Source organism: Elephas maximus, chromosome 2 (assembly GCF_024166365.1).
Source record: "Elephas maximus indicus isolate mEleMax1 chromosome 2, mEleMax1 primary haplotype, whole genome shotgun sequence".
In the NCBI taxonomy this organism is placed as follows: domain Eukaryota; kingdom Metazoa; phylum Chordata; class Mammalia; order Proboscidea; family Elephantidae; genus Elephas; species Elephas maximus.
The window spans coordinates 166821384-166841265 of record NC_064820.1 but is presented as its reverse complement, the minus strand read 5'-3'; the positions used below and the strand labels follow the sequence as shown (position 1 = coordinate 166841265).

The 19882-nt window shown below is 47.6% G+C and overlaps 1 protein-coding gene across 1 annotated transcript; it reads right to left on the bottom strand.

Moving 5' to 3' along the window:
- Positions 1-379: 379 nt before the first annotated feature.
- On the bottom strand, positions 380-18993 carry GM2A (ganglioside GM2 activator). The gene is made up of 4 exons (XM_049874146.1): positions 18733-18993; positions 13394-13543; positions 2662-2844; positions 380-2307 (listed from the first exon to the last, which is right to left on the bottom strand). Exons 1-4 carry the CDS (start codon positions 18802-18804, stop codon positions 2152-2154), a joined length of 561 nt encoding a protein of 186 aa, XP_049730103.1. The 5' UTR covers positions 18805-18993; the 3' UTR covers positions 380-2151.
- Between the last annotated feature and the right edge of the window lie 889 nt (positions 18994-19882).

Below are 19882 nucleotides of genomic sequence, written 5' to 3'. Positions count from 1 at the left end.
AGAAATGCCTACGCATCCAAGAGTCACAAGAGCTGAGAAGACCTAGAGCTCTTGACCCAAGGCTACCATCCCATTCTAAGACAAGGCATGACATAATAAGATTAACTGAGCTAACAAGATTCCATTCAAGAATGTGAACTAGGAAATGTCCACAAGGGTAAGGCTGAAAGATCTCACAGAGATGGGTAAGGCTAGGAGATCACGACATGAAGCGGAAGCAGAATCAGCAAACAGAGGAAGCTGGATGGTAACTGAGCAGGATGAAGCAGACACAACAAACAGCTCAAATCCAACAGAAACAACCCACCACAAACAGTTGCTGGGATTCCCTGAGGTATAAGAAGTGAAATATACAACCAAGACAAAAGAGGGCTTTGCAGCAAGTTAAAAAGTTTTATTGCCATCCTGTTTTCAAATGAGCCCAGACCTGGGGCTGGTCCGTGGTTCAGAACATAGTTAAGAGTTGTCATGGGATGAGGGATGAAGGGACAAATGTCTCTTCACTGGATCCTTGCTCCACAAAGCAGCTGCTGACAGGTCTGATTCTTCAGCTTCTGCTTTCTTCACTCTGACAAGGCTTCAAGTTTGGGGCAGGCAGCCCCGTGATCCCGCAGCTCACAGCTCTCAGGGAGGTTGCCTCAACCTCCCTGGAACAGCCTTCTCCGTGGGGCCAGACACTGTGGGTTTGGCCCTATGGAGGGAGAAATGGTGCCAGATGGAGCTGTCCTGAGACTGAAGGGACAAGGCCTTCAAGATGTTAGATCAGAGGTTGCAAACTGCTATCCATGGGCCAGATTTCCCCACTCACAAGTTTGTTTGACCCCATTGGCCTACAGAGTGTAGAAAAATAATTAGCTGCCAATATTTTAAAATTTCAAGATTTCATATAAAAGTCTAAATGTTTGGCTTCTCTAGGGAACAAAATTGAGAATGTCTGGCTAAACTGGGCCTACATTCTCATGTGGCACTAACTGGCTTATAGCTAGATAGCAGGTGCCCCCACGGACTGACCGTGTCCTCTCCAACTTACTCTAGCCCTTACCATTCTTGATTATATCCCATCTCAAGACTGGGTGCTGGCTGTCTGGTATCAGTGCATGTGTGCTGTTATTTCTCCTATAGTTTAAGAAACGTTTATTGTTCCCAAGTCTCTATCAAAACTGGAGAAGGGAAGACACACATGGAAAGTGACATGTTTCTCATGGCCTTAGCCACTTGTTTATGTCTCTCGCTTGGCCCTGCAGGCACCTGAGATTGCAAACTCTACTTTAAACACATAGAGCATCTTTAAATATCTCCTCCAAGGGATCCTCCACCACACATGCCCTGCCTCTCCAGGGTACAGCATGCCCAGTATTAGTTGGACAAACCTGGAAAAGGCTACTGAACCACAGAAGTTAGTCAAAGAACAGACTGAATCAACCGTTTCGTTATAAGAGGGGCTTAGAGTAAAATGCAAAATGTTAATACTCTTGCTCTGCTTTTAAGTCACTGACAAAAAATGAAAAACAAATAAGAAAGCTATAAAAGGACTTCAAGAGATTGGGTCAGTCTGAACTTGGGGTTCCATGGCATGTGCGTCCCCATTCCTGGACTATTTAAGAAATGAGCAAAGCTCTCAGGGAGAAGGCCCTGGGGGTGGGGTGGAAAGGGAAGTGGCCAGCCCAGCAGATGTCCTGGGCTCTCAAAAAGTGCCAGGCTCATCCTCTCTTCAGCCAGGGCTGTTTGCTCCAGGGCTTCAAACCGGTTCGTGCTGGTTTTAACCCCTGCTGACAATTTGCATTTCCACCCAAATATGCTGAATCAGAATCTATATTTTAACAAGATCACCAGGTGATTCTTATGAATAATAAACATTGAGACCCACTGCTCTACTAGTGGCTCTCAGAATTGGTCCCTAATCTGCAGCATTAGCATCGCCTGGGAACTTGTTAGACATGCGAATTCTCAGCAGGGCTTCAAATCAGAATGATTGGTAGCCATGGTTTGCCCCAGCCTAAAGGCACAAAATGATTTTCAACAAGGGTAGTAGAATCAGTACAGAAAAGGACTTGAACGGGGACGGAGTCAGAATTCAGCCTGGACAAATGCAAAACAGAGAAAAGAGACACCTTCGCCATATTCCATTATTCAGCTGTGGCTGGTACCACATTATTTGCCCTTGAGAGAGGCAGTGATCTTGACGCAGCCCAGACGCTTGCCTTTGCTGCTCACTATGCTCTCGATGTGGTAGTTCCCGCTGCTGAGCCAGCTGGGCAGCTCCAGGTCAGGCAAGGTGAAATCAGACTTGGGCAGTGAGTAGGTGCCCTGCAGGAAAGACAGTGGACCACCAGTCAGTGGGAGCCTATTGATGGGACCCTCTCCTGAAGCCACCTCTAGGATTACAGCCTAAGAGCCACACAAGATGAGAGATTGCTACAGCACTGTAGAGCATGGAATGTTATAGCTAAAGGGCCCTGGAGGTCACATCCAAGTTCAAGTCTCCCATTTCTCAGATGGATAAACTGAAGCCAAAAAAAGATATGTGGTTCAGGATAGGTCATACCAACTTACACCACAGACATCCAGATCTGCAGGAGAAGAAAGCCAGGGCCCTTCTCTGCAACCCCATCTCTGTACTCCAGCCACGGGGATAATGCCCATTCCTCCCCAAGTACTTACTGCTTTGAAAGGACAGTGGCATGGAAGACCATAGGAGTGAAGGGGCTCAGGGCAGTCCTCTCCAGGGGGAATGAAATTGTCGAGCACATTACAGAAGTCTTCATAGGTACAGCTGCCTATCTGATCCACACATGGGATCTTGACCCACAAGCCTGCTATTTCCTTCTCCACAGTTAATACCACCTAGTGAGGAAAAGTTTGAAAAAGGTTACAAGTGGAAATTCCAGGGACAAACATTCCAGCTCTCCTGCTTCTTTAAAAGGTCAGCTTTTTTTTTTTTTAAATCACAGAATTTTTAACTGGATGGGACCTTAGAGATCATCTGATCTAGGAATGACAATATTGTGGCACATGCACCAATATTGTCCTTTCCTGTGCCTGTGACAGACATTAATAATCAATTGTGATTTCTTTCCCCACCTCACCAACTCACATACAGCCTTAGGACTCTTCAGGTAGTCATCACCCATTGATTGGAGCTAACACTTAAAAAAGTTGAAGCCCACTTGTCACCTGCTAATTATGTCATAGTTCGTTGGACTTTTCTTGGGAGCCCAGACTTGGCCTCGGAACCCTTTGACTTCAGGTAGCTCCAACCAACTGATTGGAGGTGGTTATCAAGATGAAACCTATTGGCTATTCTTGGATCATATTTTCTCCAGACTGCTATAGAAGACAGAATTAAGACCAAAGGAATTTATAGGGAGGTCACTTTGGGATCAATATGAGAAAGATCTCAATCACAGCTTCCTTACAACAGAATGAACTACCCCAAGATGTGATGGGCACACTGATCTCAGTTGCAGGAGCTGCAAAAGGACCCCTGCGCACAGATAGAAGCTGGATGAGAATATCTATAATGTGCTAACACCTCCAAGCTGTCATGATTCTGCTCCTGTTCTGGAGGCTGGCACTGACCCGGAAAAAGTGACCAAGGCTTTATTCATTATGGACAGTTCCAGTTGTGAACAGTCCTAGTTGATTTGCACTTGACTGCTAACCTACAGGTTGGCAGTTCAAACCTGCAGAAGAGAAGGCCTGGTGATCCGCTTCTGTTAAGGTTAAAAACAAAAACCAAACCTGTTGCCGTTGAGTTGCTTTCCACTCATAGCGACCCTATAGGACAGAGTAGAATTGCCCCCATAGAGTTTCCAAAGAGCGCCTGGTAGATTCAAACTGCCGACCTTTTGGTTAGCAGCCATAGCACTTAACCACTGCACCACCAGGGTTTCCCTGTTAAGATCACAGCCCAGAAGACCCTATGGAGCAGTTCTACTCTATAACACATGAGGTTGCCATGAGTTGGAATGAACTCAATGGGAACTAACAACAGAGCCATATAAGTTCTCCCTTAGAGCCACAATCTTGTCCCACCGAAGGCATCAAGGGAAAATTGTGAGGAAACGTCAATTTTGAAGATGTTAGCCCTCTCTCTAGTATTTGATTACTGTGGATGTTATGGCAGGAAACCACAATTTAAGATCCTATTTTTTTTTTCAGCCCTAGAATTAGACCCTGCTGGGCTCAGGCTGGTTCCCCAGCTGTGGATTCAGTCTTCCAACTGCTCCAGATATTGGGATATTTGTCACTTCCCCCAGGCCCAGAAAGAAGGCAGAAGTTGCACACCCTGTACCGAGTGGACAAGCTCAAACGCCTTCCCTCACAGGCCTCATCCTGCTCATCCCCCCGCAGTCATGCTGAGTTCCCCTGCCAGCCCTAAATCTCCCCTGCCGTGCCTTCTGCAGCCCTCTTACAAGAAGAGCCAGAGGACCTGGTTGGGATCCTAGTTCTGCCACTTCCTGGTATTGTGCCACTGGGGAAGTTAGTTACTGTCTTTCAGCTTCCATCCCCTCATCTCCAAAAGTGGGATAATTTATAGACCTACCTCTCTCACAAAGTCCTATGTACTGAGTGAGACAATACTTGTAAAACACTTAGCCCAGCGCCTGGAGTCCTGAAAGTGCCTACTACCTGATTTCTGTCCTACTTTCTCCCTTTGCTGACACTCTCTCCTTGTTCTGCCAGCTTTGTTGTTGGTTGCTGTCGAGTCAATGCCCGACTTGTGACAACCCCATGCACAACAGAAGGAAACACTGCCCAGTCCTGAGCCATCCCCATGAGTAGGTGAGAATAGGGCCGTTGTGATCCGTGGGGTTTTCATTGGCTGATTTCAGAAATAGATCGCCAGGCCTTTCTTCCTAGTAGCTTGGTCTAGAAGTTCCACCAAAATCTGTTCAGCATCATAGCAACAGGCAAGCCTCCAATGACAGACAGGTGGTGGCTGCGCATGAGGTACATTGGCCAGGAACAGAACCCACGTCTCCATGTGGAAGGTAAGAATTCTACCACCAAACCACCCCACTGAAAATGGTTGTGCAGCTGCTACCTGAACAAGAGCACCCAGCTGAGGGCACCAGTGGGGGTTCAAATCCAGCCACGGCTCCTCCCACCAAGCTGGAGCCTATGGGGCTGCATCCACTAGAAGGAGCAGTGCCTTCCTCATCACCATCCTCATCTTCCCCACCACTAGCATAGCATACAAGGCACTCGGTGAAAGTGCACAGAACCTAAGTCAACAGCAGCCATGCCTATCATTTGAGGAATATAAACTATGGCCCATTTCCTAATCCCTGCTCTCAGTCCATTTGCTAATATTACTCAGAAGAGCAAGGAAGGGTAGGTGACTTCCATAGCACTTCCATGGCAAGACCTAAGTTCTTCTGTGTCATGGTCTTGGCTCTCAACAACTAGATTGATAATGGCACTACTGTGCAACAGGGTGCCTGGTCAGGGCTAGGACCTTGGGCTCCAGTCGGAGGTCAGCACGTATCCCTTGCAAGACCTCTGCTCCTCCACAACTTTAAAAAAATGAGGCATTTGGGTCTCATGATCTTGAAAACACCTACCAGTTCTGATATCCTAGGAATCAAAGTTTCTTGCAGGATGAAAAAAAAAAAAAGACTTCTTCTCTGGACCCCTCTCACAAGGCTCTAAGTACTAAGTGAGACAATGCATGTAAAACACTTAGCAAAGTGCTCAGAATCCTGAAACTGTCTACTACTAATGACTCTAGAGAATCCCTCCCACCCACCCACTGCTGTCTAGTCGATTTGGCTCTTAGCAACCCCACAGGGTTTCCAAGGCTGTAAATCTCTACAGAAGCAGACCGCCCAAGTCTTTCTCCCATGGAGCCCCTGGTGGTTTCGAATCACCAACCTTCCTTAGAGTGTCCCCAGGCGGCACAAATTGTTTGTGCTTGTCTACGAACCTAAAGTTCGGCGGTTCAAACCCACCCAGCAGCTTTGAGGAAGAAAGGCCTGCTTCTGTAAAGACTTACAGCCAAGAAAACCCCATGGAGCTCTGTCACTCGGTAACACGTGGGGTCACCATGAATCTACGACAAAGGGTTTGGTTTTTGATGACTGTAGATAAAGATCAGCTGACAGCACCCAACGTGAAGGGTAGCCATCTGATGATATGGAGGCTTTACAGCTCTGTCACAGGGCTCAGGGAGGGGCACTGCAGGTCCGTGACATGCGGGTTGGGGGGCACACCATCAGGACTGAAAACCATGTGTCTGAAAGCCTTAACTAAGTGCCTATGCCAAATTCAACAATTTACAATTCCTGAGGATGGGAAAATGAGGGCCCCAGAGCTGGGAGCTGAGGGAGGGCTGGACAAGTGGAGGTTAAAAATTACGACAAATCCCTGTAGAGCAAATCGGAAGGGGCAAAGTGAGCTCCTGGGTGGGCCCCAATCCTGTCCATGACTCATGGAACTGGGTCATGAAACTTCTAAAAATTGCAGCTGGTATTAAATCCATCCAGGCCCCAGGTGGGATTTTTGAATAGAGATGTTTTTCACATCAGCTGAGTCAGAGGAAGAGAAGATTCCAGTTGGCTTTCTGGCTCTACTGCTAGCAGGCCATGTGAGCTGGGACCAGTCACACTCTGTTCTGGGACTCAGTATAACAAGGGGTTAAAGCCAGTGATCTCAAGAGGCCGTCCAGGCTCATACAGTGTCTGTCTGGGCAGCTCCCCAGGGGCGTCTTAGAGGCCGTCCAGGCTCATACAGTGTCTGTCTGGGCAGCTCCCTGGGGCGTCTTAGCTGGGCAAGGGGAAAGCCCTGGGACTGAACATGCCGCACACGCCTCTGGCGCTTGCAAGCACTGGTAGAACCTGTTGCTGCGGAGTCAGTTTCAACTCATGGCAACCCCACGTGTGTCGGAGTGGAACTGTGCTCCATAGGGTTTTCAATGACTGATTTTTTTAAAGAGGTAATCACCAGGCCTTTCTTCCTTGGTACCTCTGAGTGGATTCCAACCTCCAACTTTTTAGTTAGCAGCCAAGCAAGTTAATTGCACCACCCAGCGATGCCCCTACAAACACACCAAAAGTACTAAATCTACCTCCCCACTGGAAACAGCACAGAGACAGGAATCACAGGACAAGGACACCGGTTTTGCAAGTGCTAATGACGAGCTATACGCACAGGTTCTCTGAGCCTCAGTGTCCCTTATCTGTAAAATCGGGCGAATCATCCCTCCTCCCCTCCCAAGTGGTCAGAAAGGCTTTCATTTAACAGCCGATATGCACATTCTCTGAAAAGATAAAAGAACTAAAACCAAACATAGATACACAAGAGTAATGTTGGGGGAGGGAAGGGACAGAGGGGATGAGGCCCATTTTTACAAAACACAAGTAAAGGGTAACAGGTAATAAAGTAATAGAAAAGGAGCTGCTGTTAGTTGCCCCCGAGTTGGCTCCAACTCATGGCGCCCTTATGGAAAACAGAACAAAACGTTGCCGGGTGCTCCACCATTTTCATGATCATAGGTATGTTTGAGTCCATTGTTGTAACTATTGTGTCAATCCATCACCTTGAGGGTTTCCCTCATTTTTGCTGACACTCTACCTTACCAAACAGGATGCTCTTTTCCAGCAAGTGGTCTTTCCCAAAGACATGTCCAAAGTAAGTGAGCCAAAGTCTCGCCATCCTCACACCTAAGGAGCATTCTGGCTGTAATTTCTTCTAAGACTCTCTGTCAGTTTGTCATACTGAGGTGGCTTGCATGTTGCTCTAATGCTGGAAGCTATTTCACTTGCCAGCAGGACACCCGTGGTGAATAGGTTTCAGCAGATTTTTCCAGACTAAGACAGACTAGGAAGAAAGGTCTGGTAATCTACTTCTAAAAACTAGCCAATGAAAACCCTATCGACCACAACAAAAAGTAGGGGAGAAAGCTATCCCAATGGCTTGTGAAGAAGGCAGAAAAAGTAGGCTGGGGGCAGAAGAGGGAGTTAGCCAGTCTTTCCCTTCCAGTTAACTTCGCAGCATCATTGTTCTTGGAAACACCAGTGGTTTGCATGGCAATGGTGGGAGAACAAGCACACAGCCTGCCTTACAGGCTACATGCCAGACACAGCAGAGGAGCACCACAATGGCATCTGTGTGACCCCAGCAGATGAATACTACAGTGCCCATACACAGAGAACAATTCTGCCCAACTCTGCCCAGATTTGAGAGGGGCTTGACCGCTATCACTAGAGGAACAGCTGAAGAAAATGGAATAACTTTACCTGGAGAAGCTGTGGGAAGAGGTGCAGGGGAAGTATGACCCGAGTGCTGCCTACTTGTATAGGAGTTCCAGCTGGTCAGATGGGCCACAGGAAAAGACTGATACTAACTGAAATATTACTAACAGCTAATACGTACTGAGCATGTCCTGTGTGCCAAGTATTGTGCAAAGTACTTTCTATGTTATTAACTCATTTATTGCTCACAAGAAACCTATGAGGTAGGGGCTATGATTAGCCCAGGCCTAAGGGGTGCCAACAGTAACACGCTCACCTGCTAACCAAAAGGTTGGAGCTTCAAATACACCCAGAGGCACCTCAGAAGGAAGGCCTGGCAATCTACTTCCAAAAAATCAGCCACTGACAACTCTATGGAACAGCTCTATTCTGACATATATGAGGTTGCCATGAGTTGTAATTAATTTAATGGCAACGAGTTTAAGGGTGGCTAGAGGGACACAGATTCCAAACCAAGAACCTTTTGATTAATCAAAACAAAATTGGTGCCAGAATAGATATAGATCAGGAATGCTGTGAAGGGCATTAGAACACGGTATAAAGGTAACATTTCATACTAGTGAGGAAAGGTGGGGTGCAATGAATTGCTTTTATATGTTTTTTTCTAGCCAAGGTCTTATAACTCCCACAAAACGGTTAGGTGGGACTAAGCAAATAAGGTGCTTGTGGTCCACCAAGGGGATTGGACAGTTTTGCTAATGCACATGAGGTGCACAGAACGCTTGCAGGGGGTGGGACCATGCATATAAGGTACAAGGAACCCTTGCAGGGGATTGGTCAGTTTAGCTGTCCTGCGAGGCTTAAAAGGACCAATCCCACAGAGGCTGGGGGAAACCTCACTACCATCAGAAGAGCAGCCAGGAGTGGACCCAGGGTTCCTGTGCTGAGAACCTCCTAGACCCAGGATACAGAGAGTTATAACACTGGAGACAGTGAACAGTGGCGGCAAGCACAGCAGAGTCCAGTGGTACAAAAACAGCAGCAGCAGAACCAGGAGACTAGCTTAAGATTGTATGGTGGGCTTCCCGGCCCATGGAGCAAAGCAGCCACAGTGGGCTTGTGAACTCACAGAGCACCCTCAGGCAGGAGTATCACCGGCAAAGTAGAGTACTTCTGGACACTTGTTGGCAGAAGTAAAGAGCTGTAACACTTGACGAGCAGGGCCAAGGCCAAGATTGGGGTCCAAGGCCAAGAGCAGGCGTCCAGGCCAAGTGCACTGGCGCAGGCCTAGAGTAAGGGCCCAGGCCGAGAGCGAGGGCCTGGTGGCAGAGGCCTGCCTGTGGATATGGCTTAGAAGAAGCTGTCTGATCAAAGAGCTGCATCCTGAGTTGTTCATGTTACTTCCAACTTTATCCTGATCCCAAATCATAACCTGTTACTTCCTTAATAAACCCCATTAATATGGTCTGTGAGTTCTGTGTGGCCAATGAAACAAATTATCAAACCCAACAGAGAAGTAGAAACTGTTGTGGGAGGGATGGCTGGTGCCAGAACTGATAAAAAGGTTGCAGAGTGGAGGTATGTCTGACCTTCAGCCCACAGAAATCAGCCTTGGGCTTTGAGTCAATGCTTATCATTATTCTTCTCCCCTCTGGTGAAGTTAGAGGACCTCTGATGCCACACCATTTTTATAGTTGGCATCAGAAGTGGAATTCATTACAATGGCTCCTGATTCATGGAAGTATGGGGCTCTGGAAGAGAAAGGATGAAGAGGTGTGGGAAATGGAACTTTTGATTCCTGGATGGTTACTTTGGTTGTTGTCATCTGTAATGGCTAAAAGGAAAGTAAGAGATCTTATGCTGGAACAGCAGATAGGGAAACAGAGGAGAAGAAAGCCACATGTGGAGTGGCTTGGGACAAAAGCAAGATAATTGACAGGAGGTCAGGATCTTCTGGTTACAACCATGCACAATCCCAAGGACATATGCACAGGAATGGGAAGATAGTCATGGGGTATAGAGGAGAGGAACCAGAATGTTAACAAAGGCTATGTGTTTATCTGACTATACTGTGGATATTGAATGTTTCTCCTACCTAGTGTTGTAAAACAGACCTAAATGTATGATGGAAATGAATATTGGGTACTACAGATCATAAAACAGAGAGCATGTTAACTCTGCCTTCAGTCAATACTTGACTGAATATGCTAAAAGGGGGAACTAAGATTTGCCTGAAAGAAACATGGGCTGTTCATTTCAATGCAGTAGGTCTGTGTATAGAGTATTGGGGTTAGGTCCAAAACCTGAGCCCCACTCAGAATCTCTGGAGTCAGGAAATTCCATTGGAAAGACATGCAGACCTACCCAGAACTGATGGGAGAGCAGATTTGCATTTGAAGGAAGGACCTACACAGAAATAAAAAATGACTGTTTTGTTTTTTCAACTGTAAGTGGTTTGCCATTGGAGGCATTGAAGCAGGAAAAGTCTGTACCCATCAGAAGAACTCCCTTCCAGGGCTGGAAGTTAAAGGGAGTCAACAAGTAGACAGCCTAGTATGCTAATGTCAGGTGGCCACTTGGGTCCACTAGAGAAGTGGAAGTAGGGGAAGCACAGCAATGAAGAGATGGGCTGACTTTGGACGTGTTCCATTGGCACCCATTTCATCTAGTCCATGGGGGCCAGGAATGAGAGAAAGAGGGGAAGGGGGCTGGCTGGTCTGAAATGCAGGGAGGTGTGTAGACTCCTGAGCCTATGGCTGGTATCCACTGGCCTAGCTTGGATGGCTAGGGGATGAGCTGACCTCAGTTGAATTGGGATGAAGGTGAGCTGACCCCGTTTGAATGGGAACAAAATAACCTGGTCCCCTGGGTAAAGGAGGGACAGAGAGATGTTTGACACCATGGAGTAGATTGCTGCAATTTGATGGTTTGCCCTGGACTGGACTTTGCTTATGAATGCTGATGCTCAGAGTTCTAACCAGAACAGGAGATTCTTCCCACCAAGGAACATGATTATCTCCTCAGAGTGCTGGTTTGATAGAGACAGGCAATTTACACACTGGCTGTCTAAAACACTGGGAGATAAAGGCATGAAGTGGCTCACTTACATGCTTTCATTAATGTCTGCTCACATTCAGCATCAGGAGAACAAGGAAGGATCCCCACTAAATAGATTCCTCTTTTCCTAATGGGTCTGGGGAAGATAGGATGGGGTAAGATGCTGATATGATTATATGATTCAGTTGTGAATGTTGACTGTTAACAGGGTTAATGGTGATTGTAAAAACTGTTAATTGTAGAAGTTGAAAACTATGAAAGAGTGGACTAAGAAGGAGACGCTGCTGGACTGGAGTACTGTGGCCAAACTTAAAGTCTCTTAAAAAGGTTTTGCTATGCTTATACCTCGTGAGGCTCAGAGCAAGGAAATAATATTCTCTCAGTTAAATTTTATCAGACGCCAGAAAGACTGAAGCCAAAATGACTTTTGGAGAACCTCACCAGATTAGATGGACACCTGCAGCAGACCTGAGTGGCTGGTACCTGAACGAACTCACCCTGAGGACTTTTTGCCCTAACTGAAGGACTAATTTTTAATTTCTGATTTGGACTGGTGAAATAACTGGGAGGAGGAAGTTATCCTCCAAGTATGAAAGAACCGTGGCTAGAAAATCCAGGGTGTGGCTTGTGGTGCGATGAATCGCTTTTATATGACCTTTCCTAGCCATGGTCTTGTAACTCCCACAAAATGATTGGGTGGGACTAGGCAAATAAGGTGCCTGTCACCTGTCAAGGGGATTGGATGGTTTTGCTAATACACATAAGGTGCATAGAACCCTAGCAGGTGTAGGACCGTATAAATAAGGTGCATGGAACCCTTGCAGGGGATTGGTCAGTTTTACCATTCTGGTAGGGTTAAAAGGACCAATCCCACAGAGATTGGGAGGGGACCTCACTACCATCAAGAAGAGCCAGGAGTGGAGTGTGTCCTTTGGACCCGGGGTCCCTGTGTTGAGAACCTCCTAGATCCAGAAGACAGAGAGAGTTGTAACACTGGAGACAGCAAGAAGCAATGGCCAAGTACAGCAGAGAAACAGGAGCAGCAGAACCAGGATACTGGTGTGAGATCGTGTGGTAGGCTTCCTAGCCCACAGAGCAAGGGGGATACAATGGGCTTACTGACCCATGGAGCAAGAGAGCTGACAGCAACTTCAAGCAGGAGGTTCACTGGCAGACTGGGGTGCCTTCAGATACTTACCAACAGAGCTAAAGAGCTGTGACCCTTCCCCAAGCAGGGGGCTAAGCCTGAGCAGACATGGCCTAGAAGAAGCAGTCTGGTCGAAGAACTGTATCCTGAGTTGTTCTTGTTAATTCCAAGTTGATCCTGATCCCGAATCATAACCTGTTACTTCCCTAATAAATCCCATTAATCATGAATAGGATCTGTGAGTTCTTCGTGGCCATTACAACAATTACCAAACCTAACAGAGAAGTATGAAGTGCTGTGAGAGGGAGCGCTGGTTTCAGACCTGGTAAAAGGTTAGAGAGTGGAGGTATGTCTGCTTATTCCTTATAAATGGGTAGTGGGATTTCAAGTGATTTCTTTTAACTTTTCCCCATTTTGACCACTTGTGTTTTCTAAACCCAGTAAAAAACTGTTTTCTAAAATGACTATATAAACCCAAACCCACAGCCGTCGAGTTGATTCCAACTCATAGCGACCCTATAGAACAGAGTAGAATTGCCCCATAAAGTTTCCAAGGAGTACCTGGTGGATTCGAACTGCCGACCTTTTGGTTAGCAGACATAGCTCTTAACCGCTACACCATCAGGGTTTCCAAGTAACTATACAGTACTCACTAATTGATAGGTCTATTTTGTAATTAACAACAAAACAACCAAATTGCCCAACCAGAGCTGCCCAACAGTGAGCACTGTGCCGTCACGACCTGCCAGGTGTGATGTTTCAGTCATTCATGCTGTCGTCAGGGAGTTGTCGGGGCTGACATCAGAGATTCCTTTCAACCCTATGACCCTGAGATTCTAAGAACCTATGTAAGAGTCTATGAATCTACGTCCCTTTGCTGCTGTGGGACTCCAGGTTTCCAAAATTCTTCACAGTTCCCAGAGTATACTCCCCCCAGGGCTTCCGACAGCTGGCCCATGGCACCTTCCCCCATCCCCACCCACCCCAAGCTCACCTTCAGTGGAGTCTCAAGGGGATCACTGGTCTTGACCTCAACACTGACAGCCACTTTCCCAGGAATGACAATGGGGTCGGGTTCCAGTGTCAGGCTTTTGATCACGGCAGGGTCCTTCTCATCACAGTTTTCCCAGGAAAAGTTACCTTGCTGAGATGGCCAGGGACAATCAGGCAGAAAGGAAAGAAACATTGACAAAAACAATGCTTACAGGCCAGAAAAATCAACAGAATGGGCTACTGGGATTGTATCTTAGGCAAGGTACCTCCCCTCTCTGGGCCTTAGTTTCCCTATCTGTAAACCCAGGTTAACACATGTCCTACCATTGTATAGGCAGGACAAGAGTAAAAAACTCAAAAGACATAATCTCCCAACAGCAAGACTGTAAACTATAAAGCACAATGTGATAAGACTTTGAGTCAAACAAAACAGGAGACTGACCTTAACCACCTTTGGTTCCTTTTCTGATCTCCTACCTCACTATCCCCTGTCCCTCTCCAACCTGCCAGTCTTAAGGTCCCATTAGAAAGCAAGCTCTTGGGGGATTCAACTTTGTAGCCCATGCCGAGAAACCTGTTCACATCATACTCTATACCCAATCCAGGGCCAGGAACACGGGGAAATGAAAACACAGTGGGAAACAGAACAGCGTTCAAAACCCCTCCCTCAAGGGCATGCAATTAACCCTGGAAGGGAATAGGATGCTCATGAAAAGATGCCCCGTGGGGCATGTGATGAACAATTCCCAGTGAGTGAACTTTCCCGCTCCTAGACCTTCCAAATCCCAAGCCATTGCTCATGCCGTGTTCCTATGTGAATCACCCTTCCTTGCTCTGTTGAGCCGTTTCTCCTGATCTCCTACCACATCCCCAGGAAGTCTGCTGATTCCACCATCATCTTGTCCAACTACATGTGACCACCCACTTCCCACTTCCATGGCTCCTGTCTGCCTGTCTCATGACCAAAACTTCCCACAGCGTGTAGACTCTGCCCCTATATACGCCTTTCCACACCCTCAAAGGCAGCCTACACTCAGCCCTCCTACCATCCATACCCTGTTTTAGAAAGAAATCCTGCCAGTCCCTGACCCCCATTTTCAACATACCAACAGCTAACTGGGCTGACTAGGAACACCTAACCCAAGCTACACAGACAGGTCTCTCTGTGCCTAGTTTTGGAGTTGAGACACAGAGTCTGAGATCACTCAGAGGACATTGACCTTTGCACTATCATTGGGTCATAAGTTTTGGGGTGGGGCCAGAGCACTTGGATTTGTGAGCAAGCTAAGGTTGGAACTCAAGGGCTCTGCTGGTCTACGGTAGAGGGAACACCTTTTCTGAAGAGGCAGTACAGGGTAGCAGGAAGAACATGGCTTAGGAGTGAGACGTGTGGTAAATCAAGGCTTCAGTCAAATAGACCTGAGTTGAAATCATAGCTCAGCCACATTTACCATGTGGTTCTATAGGCAAATTAAGCCCTTTAGAGCCTCAATTTTGACATCTTTTACATGGAGGCCTTTATACCTTCCTCTCAGGGGTGTTGTGAGGGTGATAGGATGTAGGTGAAGCTTGCAGCACAAAGCCAGGCAAAAAGCATGAGCTCGCTCACTGCTATGGATTGAATTGTGTCCCCCCAAAACATGTGTTTAACCGCTAACCTCTACACATGTGGTTATAATCCTATTTGGGAATGGGTTGTCTTTTTTATGTTAATGAGGCAGGATTAGTATAGGATGTGCCCTAAGTCAATCTCTTTTGAGATATAAAAGAGATTAAGCAAGCAAGCAAGCCAGAGAAGCAGAGGTGGGGAAAGAGAGATGCCACACCACATGAAGATCACCCAGGAGCTGAAGCTAAAAGAGACAAGGACCTTCCTCCAGAGCCAACAGAGAGAGAAAGCCTTCCCCTAGAGCCAGCACCCTGAATTCGGACTTCTAGCTTCCTAAACCGTGAGAAAATAAATTTCTGTTTATTAAAGCCACCCATTTGTGATATTTCTGTTATAGCAGCACTAGATAACTAAGGCACTAAGTGACCAAAAACAAAAACCAAACCTGTTGCCATCAAGTCAATTCCAACTCATAGCATTCAACATTTCAGGGACTTTCCAGCCTCCACTTCCTGCCATTAGCCCCACGAGATTTCTTGTATACCTCTAATAAACTTCCCCCCTACTTGAGCTCCTTGGAATGGGTTTCTGTTCCTTGGAATGATGCCTGCTGTCACTAAAAAAGGCAGGAGGAGGGTCTGATTCATCCCTGCATTCCCCACAGGCCCTCACTCAGGGTAGGTGTTAATAAATGTTTCATTCAACATTCATCTCATAAATATTTATGAAGCAACAATTACAGGCCCTGGGCTAAGCACTGTGTCAATAATGATAACCAATTAGATATGGTTCCTGCCCTCCCTAATGGAGCTTACAGTCTAATGTAAAAAAATATCATCCATAATGACTTGTGGGTGCTGTCAAGGAAATAAACAGAAGGTGATCTTAGAGTAACAAAGGGTAGTGAGGAAGTCATACGTAAGCTGGGCTCTGGCAGGATGAGAGACAACCATGTGAAATGCAGAGAGACAGAACAGGCAAAGGCTTTGAGATAGCTAGGAATGATCTTAGCTGCTCTGGGTACCACAAGAAAGTCAGTGGGCTAGATGTAGTGAATGAGGGACCCTGAGGTTGGAGGAGTGGGCAGGGTCATTTAATGCAGGACCTCAGGGGTCATAGTCTGGAGACTGGGTTTACTATATGTACAATGGAACCCCATGGAAGGAAAGTGCCCTGCTCTGAAGTATGGTTGAGAACATATGGAGAGAGGCAAGATTAGAAGGGGAAGACCAGTTAGGAGGCCACTGTCAAATGAAAGAATGCCTGGAATTAAGCGCTGAGCTGGAGAGTAGGACGAGCCATTTTCTGAGGCTGTTTTCACAGATTCTAAGCAGCCTACAGAAACCCTGGTGGCGTAGTGGTTAAATGCTACGGCTGCTAACCAAAGAGTCGGCAGTTTGAATCCGATAGGTGCTCCTTAGAAACTCTATGGGGCAGTTCTACTCTGTGCTATGGGGTCATTATGAGTTGGAATCGACTTGACGGCACTGGGTTTGGTTTGTTTCGGGAAGCAGCTTACTTCAGATTGAGGATTAGTTCTAGACAGAGAAAGCATCCAGATAGCACAGCTGGAACTGAAGAATTCCCTCCTCTCCCCTAAGCATGCCCCTCCTCCACCGTCCTCTCTGCCACACACACACACACACACACCAGGCCCTAAGCGAGGCATAAAGAAAGAAAAAGAAAGAAACTTGTTGCCGTCGAATCGATTTCTACTCACAGTGACCCCATAGGGCAGAGTAGAACTGCCCCACTGAACTGCCAACCTTTTGGTTAGCAGCTTGAGCTCTAACCACTGCTCAACCAGGGCTCCAGCCAGGAATAACAAAGCGATTTCTGGACAGGAGTACCTGGCCAGAGACCCCTGTGGCAATGAATTCTGTGACTGTGGCCTGGCTTATGTGGCGAGAAGGTACGATGCATTGGCTTCACAATGGTCTAGTCTGTAGCTGATCATGGGGATGGCACAGGACGGGGCAGCATTTTGATCCATCATGCATGGGGCTGCCATGAATTGGGGCTGACTAGACAGCGGCTAATAACAAGATGCCCAGCATGGGGCTAGATAGTCTCCCCTGTTATCTAAAGACCGACATAGCCCAGAGTCACAAGACTGGTTAATGCTAGAAGAGGAAATGGAACGCAGGCTTCTGGAAACTCAGCCTCAGATAGTAAGTACTATCTCCCCACAGCCCTCAACTGGCCTGTGGTCTCAGGTTCAGGGCTCTGAACTACATGAGCCCAGAGAAGGCCTGGATGATAACAGGTAAGGATTGAAAGTGCCACTTGCTATGTGATCTTGGGTGAGTCCCTATCCTCTCTGGGCCTCTGTGGAAGGGGGGGTGACTGGATGTCTCAGGGCCTCTCCAGACCCTCTGGGCTGGGATGGCATCCTAGCTATGACATGTAGGAAGACAGGGATGTAGGGCAACCTCGGAGCCTCTAACGTGATTCCACCTCATAGCGGCCATCCCTGGAGCCAAGAGAAGCATTCTCAACCTACACTCAGGAACAAGGTGCAAATCCTCAGGGCAAGTGAGGCCAAGAGGGCCTTGCTCCTTCAACAGGCAAGAGCGGGGCAGAGTGAGGCCAAGTCAAACCATTTACATCACTTCATTTGTTTACTATTTCAGAGCTTTTCGTTCCATGAAAGCATTTTCATTCACCCATCATCACACTCACTATACAGAAGAAGAGATCAAGGCTCAGGGAGCCCAAATGCCATGTCCATGGACAAGAAACAGAGGAGGGATCAGAAACCAAGTCTCCAGCCCTCAGTCCTGTTCACTCTTCCCTACTCCACACTATTCCTCAATCCCAGACCAAGATTTCCAAGGTGGTAGGAGGAAGAGGATCTGAGGTGGACCTGCCTCTGGCTGCAGCCAGAGATGTGTCTTGCCCAGAGCCAAGTAGCAAAGAGGAATGGAACTGGGCTTCTCTAGTTTTCAGAATGACAGAACTTCTCTTTATGAGGTGTCTGCAGCCCTGTGTGAATGAGAAGCTAAGGGAGCAGCTTGGAGGGTGGGGACCTGCCCTCTCAGGAGCTCACAAGCCAGGTGCTCACAGGGCTGGATCTGTATCACCAGCTGGGCAGCTCTGGACCTGCTGGCCTGGAGGGCTTCTCAAACCCACCCATTCCTCAGGACCAACCTCATAGCAGTGAAAGGGATGGGCAACAGGCTTTATTAGGGAGGGGTGGGGAAGCTGGGCCTGTCTCTGGGCCTGGGGGCAGGCCATAGCTTTTCAGTTCCTTAGAGCCCTACTGGCTAGCGCTTAAGAGGTCAGTTGCTAACTAAAAGGTTGGCAGTTCAAATTCTCCAGACGCTCCTTGGAAACCCTGGGGGCAGTTCTACTCTGTCCTATAGGGTCACGATGAGTTGAAATCTAATCGACAGCAATGGGTTTGGTTTTTGGTTTTCTGGTGCAATTTCACTTAGGCGCTTGGAAAGATGGCAGAAAATGTACTGATATGAGTTAGATGGACGCCTCCAAAAAAGCCTGGAGGAGAACAAGGCTTTAGCGCAGACTCTCATTGTACAGATCGGGAAGCTGAAACCCACAGAGAGAATGGGACCCACTCAGAGTCCCGTAGCTCGTGACTCTGGAAGCCTCCGCTGCAAGAAAAGGAATTCTAGAGACCGGAGTGGCCACCCCCACAACCCACCACGCCCCGCACACCGGCAGCTGGACTGGAATGCTGGAAGCAGTGCCCTAAAGGAAGGGGCGCTCACCTGGGTCGGAAGGACTCGCGTGGGGGCCGCAGGGCCAACGAGAAGCAAAGCCAGGGCGATCAGGAAGGTCATAGTGAAGGGTGACTCCGCGCAGGGTTAACTAGAAAGTCTGGCTTTGGCGGCGGTGGCGCCTTTAAATGCCTACCTGTATTGGTTATGCACAGCTGCGTATTGCTATGCAAAGCGGAGCCTAGCCACTTCCAGGTTCGCCCCGCCCGGGCCCAGATTTCCAGGCCTGAGTAGGACGGATCTCGCCCGGCTCCTCCCCTCAACACTTCCTCCTCCGGCCCCTCCTTTGCGGCCTGTCAAGCCCTCCCTGCTGGGGGCGGGGCGGGAGCCGGAGGTAGGAGGGGGAGAAAAGGGACCCGAATGGGCGCCAGGGGCGGGACAGAGCTAAGTGGAAGGGAGGGGCGAAGCTGTTGTTTCCGGACTCTCGCTGTGACTGTCACCGCAGGAAGGACTTTTAGGAACTCAAAGATCCAGTGTTTTCACCAATCTCCTTCTTAAGAAAAATGTCACGTTCCCTGCCAATAGCACCCTTCCCCATATCCGTGTTTCGCATCACTGTGTTTTATCAATAATTATAGTAATAATGATAATAGCAACGAACATTTAGTAAGTGTTTCAAGGCACACTGAGCACAGCTGGGAGCCCTGGTGGCACAGTGGTTAAGAGCTTAGCTGCTAACCAAAAAGTTGGCAGTTCAAAACCAGCAGCCGCTCCTTGGAAGCCCTATCTGGCAGTTTTACTCTGTATATCCTATAGGATCCTTAAAAGACAATGGGTTGTTTTTCTTTTTTTGGAGGGGAAGGGAAGCACTGTTAGGCACTTTGTATTATTAGATCATTTAATTTTAATAAATCTGCCAGGGAATCCTGTCATGCTGTGGTGGCTTGCACATTGCTGTGGTGCTGGAAGCTATGACACCAGCATTTCACATACCAACAGGGTCACCCATGATGAATAAGTTTCAGCAAAGCTTCCAGACTAGGATGGGCTAGGAAGAAAGGCCTGGCAAACTCTTTCTGAAAATAAGCCAATGAAAACCTTATGGATCACAATAGAACATTGTTCAATTCAATTGCTGTGGACCCATCATCAGAAGTAATAACTGATGGAGAAGGACATCATCTTTGGTGAAGCAGAAGGC

Excerpts from the sequence above, each read along its gene's own strand:
- GM2A (XM_049874146.1), bottom strand. The coding sequence starts at position 18,804 with ATGACCTTCCTGATCGCCCTGGCTTTGCTTCTCGTTGGCCCTGCGGCC. Across the intron at positions 13,544-18,732 it reads CGCGAGTCCTTCCGACCCAG|CAAGGTAACTTTTCCTGGGA; the intron begins GTGAGCGCCCCT and ends TGGCCATCTCAG. Across the intron at positions 2,845-13,393 it reads CCCTTGAGACTCCACTGAAG|GTGGTATTAACTGTGGAGAA; the intron begins GTGAGCTTGGGG and ends TTTCCTCACTAG.